We start from the raw sequence: 25852 nt of genomic DNA on the forward strand, positions 1-25852 counted from the left end.
CAATATAACAGCCTAACAAACACATATGTGAGGCAGACAGCATAATTCACTGAGAATGGATTATTTCCCCAAAGAGTTATTTTGTGAGTGATGCCACTGATCACATTTCTGGGTGTAACTGCTGTGCCAGCTTCTTGAGGCTGGATAACACTTGAAAACCTGTTCTTAGGTAAGCAAAGGGCGAATTGACCCTTTTCAGAGTGGTACCATGATCCTGGTGATGCTCAAGGCCAGGGGAGTGGCAGAAGGGCTGAAATCTCTGGTCCCTCTGTCCCACCAGAAAAGATAAATGCATCATGCAGTTATTTCTCAGAAAATGGATCTGATTTTTGAGCAGTAGAAATTGTGCCACCCAATGCTAACACATAGCAAAAAAAGTCTGTGAGTTTTGAGAAAGCACAAGAAAGTTTAGAGGGTTTAGGTAGTTGAGCAGAAATGAAATCTTGTCTGTTTTTGAGAAAAATCTTCCTCATCTCAGAAAGAGAAACAATTCTATAACAATTCCTGCATTTGTGACAGTCTTAGAAGAATGAAATAAACATCAGTTGGGGCTGGAAAATGAGATGCACTGCTGCACTACAGAGCAACAGCCACAGAAAAGAGAGGAAACTGAACAGGAACTACATGAAACAGGAGACACAGTCATTAAAAATGGTCCTGAAAATGGATGTGAATCCTTATTAACTTGCTACTTTCTTTTACTTGCTATCACTTATGTTTTCCGTGCTGTAAAAGCCAAAAATCAGCAGCATAGAGTTTCTGAGTCTGAGCCAGACTTGTGGTCTACAGCAGAAAAAGTCCATGCTGGGAAAACAGTGACTAATAACACTTGTGAGACATGGTGTGTCAACACAAGTGACAGATGCCAATCATTAAGACTCCAGCTGAGCCTCAGCTACAAAGTTAAGACCAGAACAATTCTGGAAGAGGGCTGAGGACAATAATATCTTTTCACAGGGACCACTTTGCACTGTTTGCACCTGCTGAGCGCACACGAGTAAATCTGTCCCCAAGCACATGCCATGTGGATTGTACAATGTGAACATGAGGCACACACAGGTGCTAAGCAATTTCAACTATAAGTAATCTTCACAATAAAATATTGCTTATTTTAACACGTATTAATTTTTTTTTTTTCAAATCATAGCAGGTGCAACAATCTGTGACTCACCAAAGCCATCCCACGATGCTCCTGTTGCCCTGGCTTTGCTCATCCTTCCTCCATCACAGGCAGGGTAACTACAGGTGTGAGATCTCAGGGGCTGTGAATGGCTCTACATCATTTACATACAGCACTAAGAAAAATTCTGGTATTTGGTTCAATGCATGACGCCATTGTTTGATACATTTAAACCACACCATTAAACAGCTATAGTGTTGTGCAGACAAAGCACTTGGGAAGTTTGGTGAACACTGGAGAGGTGGTTGTGTCAGAAAAGGAGCAAGCTCCACATAGAGGAGACGTCGAGAATCAGCTACACCACCTGTGAAGTTCAAATTCAGCTTGAATTAAATTAGTTTTAAATAGACCTTTTGAGTTTGTAGGTTCAGAAACAAAACTAATGATACTCCTTATATCATGAAGTAAAACCAGTCACATGCTGGGGCCACAGACCTTGGGCACAAACAGATGAGAGCTGGAATAAATAGTTCAGCTGGTCCATCCTTCTGCCACAGAGACAGTGTTCTGAATGACTGACTCCCATGCTGATGTGTTCAGAGGAGATTGAGGTTTGCCTGTCACTGGGAAGCCCTTTGGAAACACATGGTCTGTTGGGTTACATCCTAAGAAAAGGAGCAATAGACATAGGCAGGGGACAGAACTTTAAGGATGTTAAATCACAGACAGATAATAAAGGACTGTGCCAAATCAGGATAAACAAAGAGAAGCCAGAGCAGAGGGTTCTGAATAGGACGCAGAGAGAACAGAGCAGGAGAGAGGTGAGGTAAGTCTGTGGGTGAGTGGGGACTGAGGCACAGAGACTACAGATACATACCCTGAGATATGGAGAAAACAGGAGATAGAAACGACCCCACCTTTGTCAGAACCTTAACACCCAGCACAATGCACACTCAGTGTGCTGGAGGGAGAACGAGCCTCTGAGCTCTGATCCATCCCTGTTACAGCTGGATACAGCGCCAGGATGCTGAGGTCTGCAGAGCCAGAAACATGTATCTTCTGACAAGATTTGAATTTTGGAGGTAAAATTCTCTCAAATTGAAACTAAAATGATATTACTGAAGAAAAAGAAATGCTTTTCCAGTCTCAGGCTTGATCTTGAAACTGCAGAAGGCACTTGAATTGAATGGTCTGAAGGAACTGGCTACTCTGAGTAGAGAGAGATGGTATGAAAATAAGAGAATTGGGAGCTCTAAACTCTGACTCCCACATGTAAAAGCAATTTTCCTAATTTTCAGTTGTCACATAGAGTTTGCAAAAAGCAATTCTGCACAACTGACATCTTCAAATAAAACCTAATTCATGGAAATGTTATCAATCAGTTTCTACTGTCTCATTAGAAGTAATAATAAAAAAGGCAAAACATAACCCTCTTAGAAGACTATGGGGAAAACAAAATAAGAGTAATGAAGGAGTTGAACAAGTTAGACATAAGAATAGAGACAATAAAAAGAAGCAATACATCAAGGACAATATCTGAGAGCATAAAACAAAATTGCTTGTTTACAAAGGCAGAGGATTGCTAGAGAGAAAACAGTTCTTGATTAGACCACAGGATTGAAGAGAGGTCTTGACGTGAAATCAAGAAATAAAATTATGCATGGAGAAAGCATGTTGCATAAACATTTTGGTCAGGTATTCATTGATGTATATAAACAACTGAGACCCAACACAAGAAGAAAAAAATAGAACATTTTAGATGTAATGATAGGAAATGTAAAATAGAGTCTGAAATAAGATAAACAAGTTGCAGCAGTGTAGGTCACAGAACAAGAAAATGAATTTGCTGTTGAACCTAAGATTTGAGTACCCAGAATGCTGTTATACTGAAGGCAAGATTTCTAAAAGCCACTGCAGATCATGCTGTCAAATTCTTGGCATTTTTGTCATTTTCTTTGATTCTACTCTCTATTAAACAGAGACAAATCAAGCCTAATTCAAAGAGACTGGATTAAAAACAGCTTTACCTCAGAGATGAGCAGAGAAAAGTCACAGTATTTATAAAAGGCCCATTAAAGAACTCAGATGATTTATTCCTCCAGATTTAAATAAAGCAGATAGGCTTAACTCAATACAATAAGAACTATCCTGTAAATCCATCCTTTTACATATCAGTAAAAAATCAGGCCACAATCCAAAAGAGATGGAAATGAAAACTGAAGAAGGACGAGGAAGAAAAAAAAAAGACAAGAACAGCCATATGGCATCTAGATGCAAAGTTCTTACAACATGTGATATGATATTGATCTCATCTTGATAAGCAGCAATAAATTACTTTTTAAAGTAATCGCCAAGCTAATACTGATAGAGTTTATATATAGAACACCAATTTGAGTATGCTCTGCCATGTAAATTGTTTAACAAAATTATGGAACCCAAGCTGCAAAAAATAATTACTTAAAATCAAGTAAGCATCCACTGTAGTATCCATAACCCAAACATTAGCAAGCGCTGGTACAAGTAGGAGAAACAGCCAGTGAATTAGTCAGCTTTTGGTCAATAAACAAAATTATTACCTTGTACTCTTTCCTTACTTTTGGCTAAAAGGATTCACACTAGGAAATTAATTGAATTTTGTAAAGCACCATGGTTTGAAAAAGATCAAAGTGTTCTTTAGAATCAAGTTATTTTTTAGGTCATGATTTTGTGCTTTCTCCTTAAATGCAATGCACTCAATGAAGCAACTGTTTTAAAAGAACAATAGGTCAGTGATTGAACAGAAACTCAGAAAGCAAAAATTTGTGCCAAGCAAGAACATACAGAATACAGAGACAAAAAGAAATGAATGTGAGATAAATATAACCATAGAAGGCTGGCTTGTGTGTAAGCTTGTTTTTTTTTTCTCTTGTGGATTTTTGTTTGTTTGTTTTTCCTCCTAAGGTAAATACTGATTGAAAAAACCAGTTAGTTTAGAACTGGAACAATTTAGTAATTATAAATATAAATATAAAACATAATTATAATAAGTTATTATATTGTTATTAGGAAAATATTATAGCCAGATTCATACAAACTGAACTGAAGAGTCCAACTTCTGCCACTAAGAAGGGCATGTCCATGTCTATAGGAGAAGGTTCTACACCTATATACACCCTAGATACTGGTCCAGGGAATATTTTCTGGCTTTTACATCAACTGGTGGATAAGGGTAAAATGGTTTGACTAAAATACCAAACAGCAAAGTGATGTTTTTTGAGCTAATGGCTAAACTAAGGCCAACATTTGTTTGCTAAGGTCTTTTGTCCAACAAAAAACCTACTGTGCTTTAATTGCATCAGGCAAATAAGGAGTTGATGTTTTATTAGAGGCCTTACTCTCAAACTGACAGTTGTGTCTTACTGCAACATGACAAGAAAATGCTTTCTTGTCACAACTGCACCGAGACAATCCAGGTGTGGTGGCAACCAAGCACTGCAGCTCCTGCCCCGGTCATGGAGAACTTGACCCTGCAAAGAGCTGAGAGCCTGTTGGCACATGGGCTTGCAGCCTGAGCCCTTAACTACAAATAATGGCTGCTTCCCTACAGGAAATCCCTCTGGCCATCAGTGGGTGAAAGCTTGGCTTAAGAAATGTAGTTTTGGTAGTGGTCCAGAAGCAGCTGTTGACACAGTGACACACAGATCTGCAGCTAACAAAAACTGCACCATTTATAAATCCTTCTCGAGGAGACAGATTAATTAGACCCAAAAGAACTCTTTTGCAGATCTGCAAAAACAGTTAAAAAATATTAATTTAATGTTAAATATATCACTGACAAAATTACATACTTGTTTTCTTGCTTTGTCTCTGTTTTGTCTCAATTAATGCTGACTTCAAAACAACCTGTATAAGGTTTTCCTTTTGCTAAGGATCAAAATTAGTTTCCTTCAAGTCACCAAAAATTTCTTTCTATCTGAGTTTTATTGCAGGTAAATATCTTGACTAGTCAGACTAAAATTTGAAGGGAAGTATATAAAAGGCTATAATCTGAAACATGTTTAAGATAAAAACCTTCGTGGTTTGGAATACTATAACAAAGAATATCCTATAGGAAGGTGAGCCTGCTGGTGAAACTGAAAGATTCAGAAAAAAATAATTGGCTCTGTTATTTTAAAACAAAACCTACATGAAATAATTTTTTATCTCTTTCTTGTATTTTTATTGTATTCATGAACACATCATATTTTTTCATTTGCTTTTCATCACCATCCTATTATTAGCATTTTATTTGAACAAATTAATTGAAATATATTACAAATAATAGATAAAGCAATTTCTACACAGCTTTTGCATAAATAATTTGAGATACAGGAAGTACTAGCTTTGTTATTTTCTTATCTTGCTCCTATTGATTGCTAATGCTGTAGGCTGAAGTAAAATGACCAGTTTTGAACTTTATATTGATTGTTGTGCATTAAAGATTCACAGTCCAGAAAGAATTAAGGGTGAATTTAACATACTATAAATAATTTTAGATTTTCTAATAGGAAAACCTAGATTTAATTTTACTTACAAAAAGCCTAAACAATAATTGCATTATTATGTATTAATGCTGTCTGTTTATGTATTTATTGCAATTTTATATTAGTCTTTTATTGAACTTTCCTGTAACCAAACACATGACAAGCCACTTATCATGAGAGAACCATCAAGAAATCCTCGTAATCTCATGGCATATCTCCAAACATGTAAATCTGTACATCGGCTCTGTACAATAATGAGATGCAAAGCTGGACTTAAGGCCAGCAATGACACTGGAATGGGAGGGCATCAGGGTAATTTAACTCATGTTTACAACTTGAGTTAAATTACTCAACTTGCTCATGTTGACTTGTTGAAAATTCAATCTTTTCAGTGTTATTACAAAAAATTGAAACTAAAAACCAAGTTATGTCAAACCACGACACTAAGCCATGACTGTAAGATGTTTATACGCTGCAATGAAAATCTTTGATTTGAAAAATCCAATGTTTTTATAGAGTAAGAAGAAACCAGATCCCTCTGTCTATAGGAATAGTCAGTGAAAGCAGAGAGAGACAGGGTATCAAAACTAGGAAAGAATTACGTGCATGTGCATATATGTCTCCCACTTGGTCACCTAACCCTTCTTGTGTGCCCATAGCTCTGCAAAAGACTGTCACTGACTTGGAGTTTACTTGATGGTATCTTCTGTAGAATCTTTCCCCTTGTGGCATTTTGTCACATTTGTCACCTTATGACATTCCTGTGGGTGTAAAGTCCTCTGCTGCCCTATGCCCTTGACAGAAGCAGCCTCATCCCCCTGGACCATGGCACAAGAGCAGCAGCAGCAGCAGCGTGGCCAGCCCAAGCTCCCCACTGCACCACATCTCTGCCCCAGGACTAACCACAAACAGGGCTTTGGACAGTCCCCTGGACACTTCATGCACTATCTGGAGGAGGAGGACCTCCTTGCCCCTATCTGGCCCATGACACTGGATATGCGATATTGACCTCATACTTTCTTTCAGGGAATCTCTAATGCTTACAAAATCAATTTGGAATATGTGCACAGTTTTCACTGTTCAAGTCCTTGACTTTACCTGTACTACAGGCAGAGAAACCTGACATATTTGGACAAAATCACCTGACTGCTCCCTTGGGACATTGGGCTGTCTTTGCCTATTTAGTGGTTTTTGTCAGCTATCAGAGACACCCAGAATTGTTGTGTTTTTACAATGCCTTACTGTCAGCTGTAACAGTACAAAAAATCAATCCCAAATTTAATAAAATACTGTCCCACAAATGAGAATTCACAAGTCCCAGCAGCCTTTATCACAGACATGAAGAAGTAAATCTCCCCAGTCAGTAAGAATACAATGAATACTCTAGAAATTTATCTTACTATTTAATATCTAAATTTCTTACACAAAAGCAATTGAGGACTTCTTAAATAGCATTGTATAATAATTCCCAGACAAAAACTGCATTAAGATAAAGTTACAATTGAACATACATACCAATAATTTAAGGTAAAATACATTACAGGGATATATATTTAGCCCCAAGAAAGATTTACAAACCCCAGAAGTTTACAGATTTGGTTATAGTGAAAAGAAAAACAAGGGAGATTAAAAATTGGAAGTGTGAAAACAGCTGCCTCAGAACAGTGAAATATGATGGCCACTATGAGAGGCAGCATGCCTTTGGCATCAGACCTATTGAAAATACTTAGTTTTCTAAAGAGAAACATTCTTTGTGTAATTCTTTGAATGCAAATATCATACGGCAACCTCCGTCGAAGAAAGCACTCAAAAAATCTGGCTTCCAGTATTAAATAATTGAAGAGATCTATTAAGAAAACTGTTTTATAATTATGTTTACTTATTATTAAAAAACTGTTTATGAACTAAGTTATGTCACTTTTAATAATACATTGCTGTCTTGATATATACATGAAATGAAATCTCAGCTTTTATCATTAAAATTTCTCTCCTTATGGAACAATTAATTGCATTTCCAGACTTTGTTAATTTTCTGCTTGGAAAAAATACAGACTATACTCTTGTGTAAGCTAATGGACCTAGGACTCCAGGTCACATGAAATAAAAAGATTTAGGGGTCCTGTATCATCTGAAGTTATAGAGGGATTTTTAAAATTGCACACAATTAACTGAATGCATGAACATAAGGAAACCATTTAAAATCATGAATTATTCTTGTACTTAATTAATGCAGGAGTCTTGTCACCAAAATGCATTGCCAACCATGGTGCTCACAACCATTATTTATGCTCAAAGACAAGCTAAAAATCAGCTCACTCATGTAGTGCATACTAAAGATCAAATAAAAGCCTGGCTGCCCAGCAGATTTCTGAGTACTTTACAAATGAAAATGGACTGATACAACAATCATTGGACATGCACAGCTTCCACTGAAGTCACAAAATGTATTTTAGAATTAAGCCACAAGGATTAAGTCAAAGAGCCTGCTTTTGCACATTACTCACTGAAAGACCCCTTGGCTTCCAGACCCAGTGAGCTCAGCAGGGATTCTTTGGTGAATGGGAAGTGCTGAACAGGCTTCTCATCAAATTTCACAATGATCTTATAATCATGCTCCATTACTGTTTGCCACATCACACCTTGTTTTACAAACAATGCCACATAAAGGACCAAAGTGAACTGCAATACCACAACAGTAGAATAACCTAAAGGAAAAAGGTGAAAAACCCCCAACCCAAAACCTTGATAAGCAACGCAAATGCAAGTGGTAGAGTTAAGCAGAACCCACGATGCCTGGTTGTCAATCTTATGCTTTAATCGCGAGGTCAAGAGGCCCTCTTCTGCTGTCACTGTCACAACAGACCATGAACTGAGAGTGAAAATCTGTGGGGAAACAAGGAAAAGATGTGAAAGCACCTCCTTGGGCTTGGAAAAAACCTCTCACAGAACTCTCCTTTATGATAATCCCATTGGAAGAGTGGAGACTCATGTCTTACACACAAAGTTCCAGATTCGTCTGAAGTACAGGAAAAAGTGATTTTTTCTGCCCAATGATAAAAGCCCAGGACACTTCTGCAATGAAAAGGAGGGGAAAGAGAGAAGGGGCAGAGCTGGGAGGGAGAAGGAAGGGAGAGCCTCAGAGAGCCAGGCTTGTCCCTCCAACCAACAGCTGCGAAGCGGGAGGCAGTTGCCAGCATTGCTTTCCAATGCTCTGGAACAAACAAAACTTCAAAGGGGTTTTGCAGCCCTTGCCCTCTGCAGTGCTTTCCCCCTGCAGTCCCAGCACACTGCCTGCTCCATGCTCTAAACCCCTTTGTTTCCACAGCCCAGTGGAAAATTTGTTGTTCGTGTTAGTGTTTCACTGTAGCCAACTTTAAAACTGGTTTTGCTCCCATTTTCTCTGGAAAGAGGAATAGAAAATTGAACACTGCATTCTTTCCTATATAGAGCTTGAATATGAAACTATTAAAGAACCTTAATACTATTTTCTCTTGGAATATATTTACTTATGTTTTTATTTTTTTAACACTACCTACAACTTTCTTGCCAGTATCCATTAATTATCTGGATTATTTGGAAGATATTTTGAACCTTCTCTTGAGCTCATACATAGTTTTCCAGCCATTATGTTTTTAATTTCACATGCAGAATTTTAATACATTGTCTACTGCAGCCATAAATCACTTAAATGTGTTAGAAATGAGATTGCTCAGTAATTGCCATTTTATTTACTATCCTGATGTAAGCAATTTAAGTATGACTCAGTTTTCAAACTTAGAAACAATGTAAAGAGACTTAGGAGAGAATGCAGTACAAGTGCAAACAGCAATCAGCAGTCATTGTTTTCAATTCCATTAGTAGTAATGTTTTCTTAAAAAAAATTACTAGGATGACTTTGTGAACTGAACCACTCGTGACTCAATGCTGTTAAGGTCTCAGTAACAACAGCTCTCACCTCATTGTTTTCCAGATCTAGAAATGCTAAAGGAGACAACATCCAACATCCAAGATCCCTTGGAAGTGGTAAAAGAAGCTGAGAAATATGTTGTGTTATTGTTAAGCCACTCTTGGTGAAGAGATAAACACACCGAGAGATTTCAAAGGCAAAATCTCTCCTAAATATAAGAACGGGAATCTACCCACGTGACAATTTTTCCACAGAAGCTAAAACTATTCTAAGAAGCAGAGCAATAACACCAGTGGTGAATACTGACTTTTCTGTAGATGTTTTCTTTCAGTCTCTTACCATAAGACTCAACAGACAGCACAGAATCACACCTGGACATTTACTCAGACAAAAGAGAAATACAAACCATTTGGTTACTATGTTTGGACCCAGATTTGGACAGCCTAAAGCCTTCCTGTGCCAAGCCTTTTCTACTAAGTGTACTGGCCTTTCCAAAGAGAGAATATTAAACATAATATTTTTATATCTATATATGTTTTATGCCATCTAGAGTATACTTGTAAAATTTTAAAATATACTATAATACATAGTATTAGTAGTATACACACTAGCAGGAACATTGGCTTTAAATCATCTGAATCTGGGTGGAAGGGATTAAATATAAAATATTTATCTCTATGTTTATTTATCTTTGTTTAATTTCTCAGCACCCTCACATTTTCTCATGCCTCTCTATGGCTCCTACAGACTTATTTTGAAACATCACAGAAAAATCTCAGACAGAAGCATATCTAGAAATGCAATACAATTTACAAAGCATAAACTGAACTTGTTTCCTGATGGGGGTAATCTGCATCCCTTTTTCAGAAGGGCATGTTTACTAGAACTGATTTCTCTCCCTAACTTCTCCTAAAACGATTGCATTTCTGACAGTCAACTGACAGTATTGGCATTTGGAAAATAGTTCTGCTGTGCTCCTACACTTCTACTCCACTCTAAAGGCCAGGAAATGAAGCATCTTAAGGGCTCCTGTTTACATGAGATGCTAAGGAAAGTGACCCCAATTCAAGAAGCAGAAAGTGTTGATGTTAGATATCCCAACTTTGTAACACATAACACAAAAGCACTTTCAAATTGAAATAATTTGGACTTTTTCTGAATTCCTATGGTTTTGAAGCAAGGTGTTTCATTTGTCAGATGAAAATTTCTGCTGGAACCAGATGGCTTTGTGAATAAGTCCATTTAGTACACCTCCTTGAGTTTCCATTATGAAAGGTTTCAAGCAGAAAACAGATGACCATACTTCTAATTTCCTTGAAAATATCTTGAAGGTGAAGGCCCAGATCCAGCCAGGCCTGCCCCTACTCACATGTTGGACTGAGTTCCTTTATTCTAGAACCAATGATGCTTCATTCCCAGTATATTAAACTCACCTTATATGGTCACTTATCAGACTTAATGGATGCAATTTTATCGGAAATAAAATATTTATCAGGAACATACAGACAAGACAGAATATGGCAGTTACTGTACTCAAAATAGTCAGAATTTTCCTTTGCAGCAGTTATTTCCATCATGCTGCAGATATTTCTCCTCTTCTTGGGTTACTTTATGACAATCCTAAATGTATAAAATTTTTGAGTAATGACATTAATTTAAGAATTCTTTGTTCCAATGCAGGTTGACTCCTACGATTGAAACTTACAGTTTCTGTCCAATAACTAAGACTTACCATTTACATTGCTCTCTCTTTACTTTCAAAACATAATTACTGTCTTACTTGTGGGATCCTTACAGGTGGCTGAGCTGTTTAACTAAGAAGAGAACTGTGCAAATTCAAGGACAGAGTGAGTACCCACAGCCCGTCAGAACCTCTGCTGTCCCTGTGGGCCTGTTCAGTACACCTTGCTTTTGAATTTTTGAATCCAATCAAGAATGATAACATGAACTATTTCCTGGTACTCAATACTGGGAAGGATTAGAATCATAGCATGTCTTGGGTTGGAAGGGACCTTAAAGATCTTCTGGTTCCAACGCTCCTGCCATGGGCAGGGACACATTTCATTAGAACAGGCTGCTCAAAGCCCCATCTAACCTGGCCTTGAACACTTCCAGGGATGAAGCACCTACTCTGGGAAACCTGTACCAGTGCCTCACTACCCAATGAGTATAGGTTTTTCCCCTATCTAACCTAAACCTATCATCTAACCTAAACCTTTTTCCAGTTTAATAAGCAGCTAGGAACCCATCATAAAGAAGATACTTACCTTACACTGAGTAGTGTTCCTTTATAAAGAAAATGAATTTCTAAGATGCAAATTTCAGATTAGTTTTCAGATATGCAGGGCATATAATTGGAGAGAAGAAAAATAATGCTCTTGGAACATAAGCTGGACTGGCTGTGCATTACCCTCCGAGACATGTAGGGAAATTATTCTGATCCAGGCATTGCTTTGATAATTTACAGCAGAGGCTGCTCAAAGGGTTAAGGAGGTGAGGATCACCACACAGAATTTTGCACAAATACACACCTACACATGTGTAACACAATGGGAGGTTTAAAAGAGAAATACTGAACAGTATGGACACACACACACACATAAAAAACCCTCTTAAAATCACCACCAAAATTCCCTAGAGGAAAAAACTTCTATCTCCCGTTTCACAAATGAAATGACAGAACACTGAAATATGAGAGTTTTCCATCTCTCTCCCCTGTCCCTATTTCACACTCACTCCGTATTGCCAAATGTCTGTCTCTGTAAGCCAGCAAAATCCTTACTGAGTCTCTCCAAGAAAATGAAAAATTCTTGTCTAGGAGGCGTATGCATTCAACTGAAACTAAGGTAACCTGACTCGTAACATGTGTGTTACACATTTCTTGGTGTGTTTAGGCACCAAACAGCACTGAAGCAACAATTAAAGTCAGTATTCAGAAGTTTTGTTCAAAGTTACCAAAACCTGAATTTTCTGTATAATTCTTAGCTGTAGACCAATTTAAAGCAAATGTGCTTATTAAATGAAGTGCTAAAAATAATTATTATAAGTGCTGAAAGTAATTATTGCTTGGGTTAGACTCACATATTTCTCTTGAAAACTGCAAAGGAAATTAGAATGTCACAAGAAAGTCCTTCAAGATGTCTGAAAACAAACTTTACTGAAAGGTGACTTATCCCAGACTTCTACGTTCATGTTTAAGCTACAAAATGTAGTTTAACTGAATTTTATGCGAAGCAATCAGTCACATAATTCATATCAGGATATTCCTATTTCAGATCGTAATTTGAATGCATGGCTTTGAAAATATTAAATATAATATTGTTGAAACCATCTTCCACCCTGAAACCAGGGGATAAAGTTACTTTCTGTTCAAGATACTAGAGCTTCTAAAAGAAGATGGATTCTCAGGTTAAAATATATGGACATTTTAACTTTGTAGATAAATGAAGTTGTATCTTTAAACACTTCTTCACACTCAGCTGTAGTTAAAACCTAATTTAAAAAATTCCATTTAGTTCAGCATTTACTTAAATTTCTAATTCAGCCATTGTACAGTAACCCATACAGGTGAAAGAGGGCAAAATCAAAGATAATATGTATCTTCAGGGCATTCTTCTATTGAGCAAAGGTTTTCCTAATCAAAATTAATATTGAAAAGAGAGGTTTTTTTGAAGCTGACATGACATATAGCACTATTTCAGTGACTCTGCAGTTAATTAAGTATTTTCAATGAGTCTGTAATGAAGTATTGAGATTGACAATGAAGTCTAAATATCATTCTTATTTCTCTTGTCAGCTGCCGTCTTCATGGTCATGAAAAGGCAAGTAATGTAAGAAAGAGTGACGTAGATCAAGATCATGGAAAAAGGGGGAATTAATTATGGAAGTAGCTCGGGAGCAAAGATTTTCAGAGGCACTGAGTTGACTTGATGAAAAATAATTTTATCCCAGGCACAGCTTAGTGTATGATCTGAAGCTGTTTACCTTATCACTTACCCTTCACAAGCACTGATCGTCTAAGAATGTGCAGAATATGACAGGTGTGATGAGATCTCTTGCAGATATACCCTTTATCCTTTAAGATAGCTCTTAAAATCTGGCCCTGTGGATCACAGATTCCAAAGGCTGCATGAATGTTTATGTTTGTGTGTCAGTATGCATAGAAGTCTACCCAACAGAATTTCTGCTCTTAATAATGCCAAGGTCACCCAAACATCAAATGAACCTCAAATCAGTATTTTTACTTTCACTAAAGATCCCATGTATTACCACTCTCAGGAGGCAGAGATCAGAGCTAGGAAGGCACATGGAGCATGGTAACTATTCACTGTTGTAAGTGAAATCCTTAAAAATGCCGGGCATGCAAGTGCAGCAAATAGGAGTAGAAGATCTGAATAGATCTTCCCTCTACCTCATTGTCCCCCTCTATTTAAACATAAACACTTTATGTTTCATTTCTCACACTCTGCTGTCATTCTCACCCATAGGGAATAAATTCAAATTAACCAACCGATTATCTAGATTTATTGTCTTGTAATTCCCTATCTTGCCTTGAAACTCTTAAGTTTTTTATTTTTCTACTGGAATCACAACTTTGTCTGTGATTTTTCCCATTTTTCTTTCTCTCCAACAAAATAATGACTTCACTAACACCTGAAGAATTATTCCTGAGAGAAACTCTTGGCTAGCAATAAACCAAAGGCAGAGAACTCCACGAGATTTTTTCTGGCTTCATTAGTGGTTCACCTGTTGAGCTGGGGAAAGCAGTTTGATGTCTGCATAGCACTTTCCAGTAGCTGCTTTGCAGGGACCCCAGAAGAGGCCTATTCATCTTGCCTTGGCTTTGTCCATCCAGCCTAAGTTAGTCATTGATATTCCCTCTACTGGGAATATGAGACCAGACTCACCTCATCGACAAAGGCTGAACGACCTGAGAGAGAATTTCATCTTGACTGAGAGACCTCAGGCAAGCAGCTTACACAATGGCCTCTTTTTAAGGAAACATTACTCTTTTTTTGTTTGTTTTTTTGTTTTTGCTTTTGTCTAGCTCTGCATTATAATTAAAAGCAAATCCCTGTATGTGTCAAGAACTATAAACTTTAAAAATAAAAATCATGAAAGACTGTCCCTAACACTCACTGAGAATTTTGTGCTGACAGCAGCCACAGCATTGGGCCAAGAAAATCCCTGATATGCTGTTGTCTCCTGTGATATTTATCAATGCCAGCATAATGCTTATCATTTTATATCAGACTTGCTATCTTTCCTCAGCATGAGATCTTGAGAAGCAGGTGATAGTCACTGAATCCTTTGGGAAAACTTCATCCCTGTGTATCATAGAATCAGTCACAAAATCACAGAATGGTTTTGATTGGAAGGGACCTTAAAGAACATCCACCTCCAACCCCCCTGCCATGGGCAGGGACACATTTCCAAGAGACCAGGACGCTCCAAACCTCATCTAAACCGGCCTTGAAGACTTCCAGGGATGGGACATCCATAAAGTCTCTGGGCAACCTGTGCCAGTGCCTCACCACTCTCTCCCTTGCCAGTGTTTGCAAGCAAAAAAGTAACATCAGAAACTCTTAAATTTGTCTGTTTCTAACTGAATGCTGACACAAAGGCACCGTGGACTTGCAGGATGGATTCAAACGAAAAACTACTTATTTTTTTTCTTTTCAACAGATTCAAGAGAAGGTCTGCAGGAAACACCAGGAGAATTTACTTTTAATTTCAAACTGAAACATTTTACTTGCTCAGTATTTTTACATAAATTACTGCAAGGAAAGGTTAAATTTTAGTATTCATATTCTCTAGGGACATAAGCTGAACACACAAGGATTGTACAGAAGCTATATATTATTATTTTAAGCACAAGAGCATTGGTAATATTGACTACATTGTGGAATGTCAGCCGGTTAATGAAGTACTTCGTATTTTCAGTCATGTCTTTACATGAAGTAATTCACCCAAAGGCAGAAGAAAAACAGGTTTCTAGTGAGTTTTTGAATTCTAATATACTAAAATGTGTTAAACTGTTTGGATATAAGAATACTTTCCTGAAGAGCCTTCAGCATCTTTAAAAGCCCAGTCACCCAGGGCCAGCTATGAGTTATATAACAACCTCTAAAGTTGAAGTTTGTTAGTTACCAGGAAGACTAGGAAAGGCAGTGGCAATAGGATAGGACAGCCTTATATTAACTGTAAGAAAAGAAGGAAAAAACATCTGTCACTGAAAATCACTAAGAAGCAGAACAACAAAGAAACAAACCATGTCTTTGCAAAGTGCAAACATCAATGAGAAGGAAAAGAGAACACATTTTAAAATAAATAGATAACAATAAATAGGAGCTTCTCAGGGTCATATGATATATGAAAGGATGCTGTTGTGAAAGAATTTAAATAGAAAAAATGGTGGCAAGACTTATCACCCAAAAAGTAAAAATTGAAATTAAACACAAAACATCTTCAGCATGAAATGCATTTTTCCAGATGAAAATCACAATAAAAAATTGAAAGAAGAAAGAGATTAAGAAAAGAAACACTGGAATGGGTTCAGAAATAATGTCAACCTTATTCTGGTTCTTTAGGGAATTATCCTTGGCCCCCCCTCTGCTCACTCAGCAGCATACCCCCTTCTGCAAGGCCTGGACATATCCATACGTGTCTTTGCCATTGAAAGAAGACCTTGTTTTCTGAAAAAGCTGTCAGGTAAGGGCAAAAACAGAGTTTCAGTGAACTCTAAGACAGGGAAGAAAATTTAGAACCACCTGTAGGCTGTATTTACCAGTTAAATGAGCAGCTGCAAACATTAGTCCTGTTGCAAAAAAACCCCAAAACCAACTCTTTATTTGTATTCCCAACCAAACTTAATAACAAACCTCAAGAAAACAGAAAAAAGTGGAAAATACTGAATTTAAATTAATAAATTGTCAAAGGAAAGTAATTAATAATCTCCAGCAGGAATTAAAAGATACACTCTTTCCATGTGTACATAAATATGACTAAGCACAGAAGGCTGTGTATGAACAACAAAAAACTAAGCAAGACCTGCACTTCTAATGAAGCTTAAAGGACTACAGGAAAAAAACTCCCAAGCACATAACTTCATGTTTTCACATTTAAAATGAAACGAACAAAAGATGGCTTTTAAAAGGAAATCATACTTTCCCTGCACAACATTAACAACTGTATATTCTTCAATAAAGAATGTACTATTCCAAGTAAATTTAAAGCCAGTTGATAGAAACAAGAGTTAAATATGGCTGAAAGAAAAACTAAGTACTTCAAATGAAACATTCATGAAAATGGGAATTGAGAAATCTCAGGAGTCTGTAAGGAAACAGCAAATACACTCCAGCAGACAAGGATGACTACATTAAACACAAGTGAATCTGCAGAAAAACATTAAGAAAATATATCCATAACTTGTTTCATGCATGGATGCATAGTGAGTGCTGACTATTTTAGAAAAGACAAAAAAAATTTCTTCTTTTTTAAATAAAATATTTAATGTTGTACAGGTTTCACTATGTAACTCTACTAGGAAAGTGATCTTCAAATTTAACACAGAGATTAAAATGTAACCTTTTGTGTCTTATGGGAAGCCTACTAAGGCTTGACTTTACAAGAACATTTGTAATCCCTGGTGCTTCAGCTGTGGCATCTGATGAGCCCCAGAAATATCTGTCAGTGCTGGGGCAATGTCCATGAACACAGACAGACTCACTAAGGGACTGGAGTTAACTTGCAGTAGAGTGGAAGCTGTGGTGAGAACAGCTCAGGCAAACAGAAAGGAAATGCTGTGAGATAAGAAAACAATTTGAAAGTTTATCAGGGAGATTTTTTAACCATCCTTTCCATTTTAGATAGGGGTTTTTTTAGTTGAAGTAAAGATATTGTGAAACTTGCAATGAAATGATAAACTTAAAGGCTTTTCTTCAACATTGTAAAAATAAAAGCAGCATATTCTAAATAATATGCAGCAAATAGAGGCACTAAAGCTAAACCTAAGGCAAAGGTCTTGCATGGCCAGACAAGTGGGTACTATATTGACATTTATGCATTTTCTAAAGGGTAACAAAATTATATTTATTACATCAAAAGAAAGGCAGAAAATACCAACCTTAACATTTAACCCTGTACATTAACTGCTGCAATAGCCTGGAGCACTCAAGGATTAGTTTTGAGCACAACAAATACCATTTGGTGTGCTAGAAGAAGTTGTGTATTGCAGCCACACAACCCCCTTAAACATCTCCACTAACACAGAAATCTCTGCAACAAAGAGGCAATTTCTTGCTAAGTGAACTCTGGAACTTTTGTTGAAGCAAAACATGTTAGAACTACAAGAAGGGAGAAACAGTTTTGACAGCATCATCTGTCATGCCATCTCTGGCAACATTCAAGGCCAGATTGGATGGGGCTCTGAACAACTGATGCAGCTGAAGATATAGGATCATGGGTGGAGGTTTGGAGCTAGTTGGCCTTTAAAGGTCGCTTAAAATTGAAATTATTCTATGGTCTGGCTACCCTCTTTTCAATGGGCACTTCTCGGACAAGTAAGGGAGGCATGGGCCTGCTATTTCACCAGCTAAAGAAAACCATTTACTGTTCTTCAACACAGTAAAAAATCTGTGGGCAAGTAAGAAAACAGGAGAGTTGGAGATGCCACTGTAAAAAAGAGGCGGAAAAAACAGCCTTTAATATTACTATTTGAAAGTCTCTTCCATAGGAGAACTCTGGTGCACTATCAACCACTATCAATGAATGGAGATTTGAAATAAAAATTTCTCTAGTTCTGGAAGAATGCTTCGTCTCTTGAGATGTCAAGTAAAAAAAAAAGGCTCAAATACAAGGGGAAAAATATACTATCTTAATGTTGAGTTTTGTCATTTGTATTTCCCATTCTTTCTCAATTTTCCTAACTAAAAAATGGACCAAGCTTCTCAACAAAATTCACTCACTGAACTTAAGCAGGACAATCTATGAAACATACCTCTAAACTTTTTTTCGCTTTTATTCATTTTTATAGTGATGGTGTTTTCTGCCTGAGGACAAGGAGAGGATTTTTCACCCCCCTGGTGAGCAGGACAGTACTAAGAGCAAGTATCACTGCGTCCTGGTCTTTCTCCTCTCTCTATGCTGCTGGCCACTGTTGGAAATTGGATCCTCAGCAAATGTGCTTTGGTCAGATCCAGCTTGGCTAGTCCAAGATTATGTTCTGCTCTTTAATGCACATGCATGGAATGTAACTCTAATATCTTGCATTCTTTGGAAATTGGATACAGTGGCTTCCAGATGAAAGCCAACTGCTGTAATGCAACTTTATCCAAGTAATTAAGCTATATTCCTTCTTAACAGCTGGGGAAAGGGAGCTATAATATGGTTAGTCACATTTCAAAGTATAGAAGTAACCGAGGCAAAGATGAATAAGTACAATTATTTTCTTTTTCTTCCGTATTTTTTTATCTACCTAATTCCCACAGCAGCTGGAAAGGTTAAATGTCTGCATCAGGAATCTATGTGACTGCTGTACCAAAAGAGGAGACAAGTGTTAGCACTCTGAGGCAGGAACAAGGAATGAAAAATGGGTACGTGCTAAAAAATATCCATCACTTCAGAGACCTTCAGAAGTTACTCTTGGATTTTTCATCTGGTATTTTCATAAAAGTGAATCTCAGCATCTGCAGCTCAGGCAAATGTGTAAGACAAGGGATACTTTTTCATAAAATCTGGGGCTGCTCATAAAAGTTAGGCCTATTCCAACGTACTATGGGGCTTCCCAAAATTAGGAGCAAAAGAATAAAAAAGTAAATTTAGTTATCAGAGCTTCCAGGAGTTGCTTACGTGCAACTCAAAAATTCCTTTAGCTATTGCCTGCAGAGACAGACACTGCCTCTCACCGTGTCTCTCCCCCTCACACTCTTTCTGTAGCTAAAGCTCAGCTCCTCGCCTCACAACAGGCACCGAGCAGCAGCTCACTCACAAAGAGATAAAGCACAAATTCTTTCATTGTAGTAACTTTTTAACCTCTGCAGTGCCAGCTGCTCTAATCAAACTGTAATCAATGAGCTCTGAAGGGAGCTGGTTAATCAGCTCGCTTGAAAGATTGAAAGCACATGAAACTTCCAATTGGTTTAACACTTTTCCAGGCACTGTTGTGAGGCAATAGCTGCAGAGGTACTGCAATGCAGCACAGCTCAGCTTGCAGACCACTGACACAGACTAGTTTTCAAAAATCTTAAGGCTACACTTCACCTTTTCACACTGCTGTGGGGGAAAGGAACATGAGCTTTTGAGACTAAAACGTGCAGTAAAGCTTTTTAGCAGCTTTATTAGGAGACTAGAACTCTCTTTGTCCCCGCTTCCAAGCTGTGTCTTCCAGGGCAAATTGTCACTATTTCCACCAAAGTTCCTTTATCTTTAAAAATATATTATAGCTTAACTGAAAAAATGTTGTTTTCTTTTTCTTAATTCCTTCCATACTGCGCTGTACTTGCAACTTTTGCTGTTAAACAGCAAAATATGTCCTGATGAAAAACCTGGAAGTGTAAAATGTGTTTCCCTGTGTGGTATATATTCCATTTTAATTTTCACTTAATTGTTTAGTAGGGACACACTGATCCATCCTAAGATTATTTTCCAGGCTCAGGTTTTTATTTTGCATTTACTTCAAATTTGTGCAATATTTTAAAAGAGATCTGAGAGTTGTTAAGCTGTTGAGGAAAGTCAAAATGCTTCTGATTATTAAGAAATTGGAGTACAAAGCTAAATATAAGTGATTGGTTTGTCTTCTAATTTTGTTCTAAGTAGCTTTTGGTCCCTAAATTATCTTTAATCTTATATCAACCACACGCAGAAGATGTGTTTCACAAGAATATGAAAGGTTACCTTTTTGATGCCTGTGGGGTCTAGTTAGTGTAGATTGAATACACCAACAAACCTCCATATAAACTACATCCACAGTGATTATGATGCTTAACATTCATTCTCCCCCATTTACACAATACATGTGTACATAACATACAGTACACAGGTTATTTTCAGTTTTTTAAATAAAAGTAAGGAATCACTAAAAATGCCCTGTTGGCTGCTGTTCCTAAATATGTATTTCTACTGCTGAGCTCTGATTTTTTCAACTTTTGTGATTTGTTTTCCTATTGCTCTCAATAATCTATCCCTAATTTTGCTCACGGAATTTACATTTCTGTATAGATTTTCATAGTGCTTTGCCTCTTCTGTTCCTCAGAGAGAAGAGGGAAATAAAGGTGGTGAGTGTAAATGAGGAAAAAAAGGGACTGAAGAGTAAAACTGAGGAATTCGTTTTCCGTTTATACTATCCCTTTTATTTCCATTCAACAACTTTACATGAAATCACTGTTTGTCTCTTCTGTTCTCCATTTATTCACAGTATCTGTGCTCTTTTACAGCATTTTCACCCAGACCACTTCCATCTGAGGGATGAGCAGTGTGGTTCAGCTGAGCACCATCACCAACCACAGATCTGACAGCATTCAAAAAAATGTCGTGATGCTATTCTGTTTTGTCTGAGCTCATCTCTGCATTTGTGCATTCCAAACAGGATGACAAAAAAAAGCACCACAATATTGATGGGAAAAGCTATTCAAATTGATGGCAAGCACTAGGGTTTGTTTTATTTTTTTTTGTAGGAGTTACCATTCTTATGAGATTTTTTTGTCAAGTCTCTACACATAAATGTGAAGGAAGTTCATATGAGGCTTTGAATGGGATTCTGTTTGAAACAAGGAAAGGGACATTTAAACTTTGAAAGCTGTTTCTATAATATTTACCTTATTTTCTTCCCACAGCATAGCATATTATTTATTTTTTTGAGAAAATACCAATAATCATACTGGAAGCTTTCCTTCACTGCATAAAGTAAGCTTTTTCTACTCACAATTTTAATTGCTAATCATCAGCTTGCTTACAGTATTGACTGGTACTTACATCATAATCACTCAATACCTGAAATATCAATAGCTAAAGCATTTGTTGAATGTTGACTTTTTTTTTTGCAACGACATCTAATGGCTTAATAATCAAAGACATTTTAAAAAAGTACTGATTAACAATTGTAGTGACTATTCTTAGATCTCTCCAGAAAAAGCTGAAGTTGTAGTAACAACTCAGAACTTCTAGTGTGAAAATGGAAGAAGCTACCAGCCAACTTAGCTTATGTACTTTACTAGATTTGGAAGGATTTAAAAGTGAGAAGCCCCTGAGGGAAGGACAGCTGTACAGTTTTAAGACTATTTTATGACTATATTCCAATATACGCAACAAGATAAGATATAGTAAATAAGAAATCAGGTATAAATTTCAAATAAAGGACAAAAAGAGTTCTGCAATAACCTTAGAATAAAATAAGTATTTAGTCTCATATAGAGTGTGTTTGTCTTTCTGTGTAGCCTATAAATCTTTACATAACCTTTCGTGAAGATTATGTAACTCTTTAGAAGTTTTTTCATCTTTCTTTGTTGTGAGGGAACTCTCAGGAAACAAATGTTTCATTTTACATTTGACTTATGAAGTTTGTATTAACCAGAATCTCAGATTAAAATTAAATATTTCAGCTGTAACATAAGACATGCTGGACAACTATAGACAACAATCCTCACTACCTTTAAAGATTAAATAATTTACTATAAAACAACAAACTTTTGGGCCCTGCTCCTCACAAGCTTCACTCACAGTGGTGTGTTTTGAGCTATTTGGCAGAAACAGAAAACTGGCTTTGCTTTACTGACAGGAAGTGATGCAGCTGGGACTAGTCTGCCCTCAACAGGGGCTTTGGTGAATGGAGCAATGACACAGAATAAACAGAATACATGGAATAAATACCCAGAATAATACCTGATGGATTTCATCAGTATCACTTGAATTGTATGTTCACCAAAACTACATTCGATACAGGACTGAGCTGCTAAAATGTAGGGTACAAATATGTCAACTAGAAGTTCAATCCTAATAGGAAAAAGCTGTCAAGCAATGTAATTTTTTGTGTATTAACAATGGCATGGAACAACTGTGACATGCCACTGATTGCTACAAGTACTCAGACACCATGGTGATAATTGCAGTGCAAAATCACCAGACAGCAAACAAGATTGCTGGAACTAATAGGAACATGGTTTCATTCAGAGCCCAGTGCAGAGCTCTATCTGTAATGGAATTGCTTTTCAACACTTCTTTGAAGTAATGCTGATTATTAGTCATGCATTTTTATATTAATATGTTCCATTTATTTAACTGAAGATAGATACTTTCATTTGCCCTCATCTGCCCATTTCTAAGTTGGCCCTCTTGGCCCAACTTATTCTGCTTGGTTACTCAAGCACAGATAAAGTAATAAATGGATGCTTGATTCCAGATCTGAAGCACAACTGTACATTTGACTAAAATAGAAGCTCCTTTTCTACTCGATTGCTATCATCAGGATCCAAAGAAATTAAAGAAAGTATCATATTGGATAAATTCTGGAAGTACTAATTCACTTCTCTAAAAAAACCTGACTGACTGAGCATGTTATTAGAGCTGTTGTTTCACCTATGAGACTTGCATATCTCCTAGGCTGGGCACAATCAGGCAGAATCAACTTGCGAATTGAGCTAGAACTGCTTCCTGAAAAATGATAACACGGTGCCAGCAAATCTTCACAGCCACTTGTACTTGCTGAATTAATCTGGCAAAGACTTTAAAGTAATAACTGCTGAAGAGAAAAACCACCATGACTTCCAATCAGCAGGTAATATCCCTCTCACAAATCCCTTGAGAACCTCAGATAGTCATCTGGGGCACTGATCATGGACAGCAAGGTGTCTTGTCCTTTAAATCTGGACTCCAAATCAATCAGTGCCTACCTCTGCCCACTGAAACTAGCTTAACTTCTAGAAAACCAAATATTTGACAGCAAAATTTGAATGAGATGCATCCCACCTTAAATGTCTTGCATTTTGCTGAATTTCCTGCTGATGCTTTTATTTAGAAAGCTGTCATTTTCTCTAATAAGTAGTTGTTATCCAGGCCTGATTGCCCTGAAGGTACAAGGATGCTGTCATCCAAAAGTAATAACAGGAGCTCTACACATTCTGCAGGAAGCATTTATCCTTGTCTAATTCTAATCTGACTGTTTGAAGCAATGGCAGCTCTTCCTGGCATTTCTGCTCTCTCTTAACCTATCTTTTGCACTACCTATTTCCAGGAAGAGACTAGAAATGAACATAAAACGAGCACTAATGAGGATAAAATGAATAACTAAGTGTTGATTACTGTGTTGTTATATGCACACCTAAAGAGTGCTCTGTGACAAAAGTACATCCATTTCCTTGGGACAGAATGGCCACTTTGATTTTCATCCCAGATGACTGCTGATGATAGCTACAGCAGCCTCACCCTGTGAAATGAGTGGCTCCAGAGCTCTCCTCTTTTGCCATGTGCCTGGCAGGTGGTTGTTTCACTTACCCTCTGGCTGGTATTGTGCTATGATGGTTACCGTCTGCCCCGCTCCTTTGAGTGCAGCCGCAGCCTGCTCGTGGGTAGCACCACGGAGATCAATGCCGTTCACCTGCGCAGGGAACCGAGACAACAGCAGCTGTGAGCAGCTTGACATGGCACAGGGAGACAGAAGGGGGAGTCTAAATACCCAGTGGATGTAAAGGTCAGATGGATGCCCAGGTGCAGAAGCAGAGTACAAAATCAAAAAGGCTGAGAGGAAGCTTCCTATGACCAGCAAAGAGGACACACACCAGTACCACTCACCCCATAGTTTGACTGTGCTTATCCATGCGGATTCTCTGACCACTATTTTTGGATGTTTCCTGCTCTACTGAGTTTGCATTTCCGGTTATCTCTTCATCAAGCAATATCACTCAATATATTAAGTTCAAAAGATAAATTTTCAGTGATGCTTGAAGGTCACTGAAGAATACTGCAAGCAAAGAAGCTGCTCCTTCAGTCAAACTCTGCAGGCCCAGTTAGTAGCATCAGGGAACTCAGAGATACATAGAGCATGTCTAACAAAAGCTGCTGGCTGCAGAACTTTTAGAGCAAAAATCCCATCTACTGTTTTCTGTTCATGCAACCCCTCTGACTATTTCCTGGAAATATCCTGTCTTGCACATGGCAGCAATGGAGTTGCTATCAGGCACAGCTTCCTCAACTCTGGCTGTCCAACATCCACACAGCTTTCCATATGGTTTCTTTTTCTCAACCATTTTTGGCTGCACAAGAAATAGGGAAATCCATCCCTAAAACTCAGGGGCAGTTTCACAACTCTCTGGATTTCTTTTTGTGATACATACTTTGCCAGCAGCATCCTAAAGAAGAGACAGAATTCACATCTAGATTTATTAACTGATCCAGTAACTTGAATCCTGCTTTCCAGTGGGAGCATTACTGTCTGGCTGTACTGAAGTATGTGAGATTCCTTTTATTTACATATTTATGTTTGCATTTATGTATTTGTTTATCTTATGTATTTATCTGCATTTCCTCTAACTTCTACAGGCTTCCACTTGATAATATTTTAGTGAAGAATAGGAAAATTTTGATATGTAACAACCTCAGCAGGACAGAAATCCAATTTTGATTATTGAGGAAAAGAAAAAGAAAGGAAATAAAGGGCAGGGAGAGGAATGAGAATCATGCCATATGAAGCAAATATGCAAAAACACTAGACCCAAATCCTCACCTAGAGCAAATATTTGTGTTTATGTTTACCAAGTACTATTGCAGGATGGCTAAGCACATATTAAAAAGAAAGGTTTTTAAAATTTAAACAACTTTTTAAGGATTGCAAATAAAAATTTGATTCCATAGAACTTTTTAAGTAACAGCTATTGAGTCTGCTATGAATATATTTATTTGGCTCAACAGTATTTAGAAACTGTCCCATCTTAAATTTTAGAGATTATGCTGTTTTGAGAACACAATTATTATTTACCATGGAATCACAGAGTCATAGAATAGTTTGAGTTATAAGGGAACTTTAAAACACCTCTGCAATGAACAGCGACATCTTCAACTGGACCGTGTGGCCCCGAGTCCTGTCCATCCTGCCTCGAATGTTTCCAGGGATGGACCTCCCACCACCTCTCTGGGTAATCTATGCCAGTGTCTCACCACTGGCATCATAAAAAATTTCTTCCTTAGTTGCATGACAAAATTTAGTCCTTACTAGTATGTAAACAACATTTAGATTATTACTATTAGAAAAACTAATTTGTGATAGCATTTATATAAAGCCCAGGAGATACCACAGCTTCTGATCCAGAAGACTGCATGATGCTGTAGAACTGATGA

General features: G+C 37.4%; 1 protein-coding gene across 14 annotated transcripts in view; it reads right to left on the reverse strand.

The window, feature by feature from the left end:
* Positions 1 to 25852, reverse strand: part of DLG2 (discs large MAGUK scaffold protein 2) — a 983427-nt gene that overhangs the window by 172425 nt on the left and 785150 nt on the right. For all 14 annotated transcript variants that reach the window (XM_058044765.1, XM_058044759.1, XM_058044856.1 and 11 more), the window contains one exon: positions 24014 to 24116. In XM_058044765.1, coding sequence (XP_057900748.1) covers positions 24014 to 24116 — 103 coding nt within the window. The remainder of the gene's footprint in view (positions 1 to 24013; positions 24117 to 25852) is intronic.

Source organism: Melospiza georgiana, chromosome 2 (assembly GCF_028018845.1).
Source record: "Melospiza georgiana isolate bMelGeo1 chromosome 2, bMelGeo1.pri, whole genome shotgun sequence".
NCBI lineage: Eukaryota > Metazoa > Chordata > Aves > Passeriformes > Passerellidae > Melospiza > Melospiza georgiana.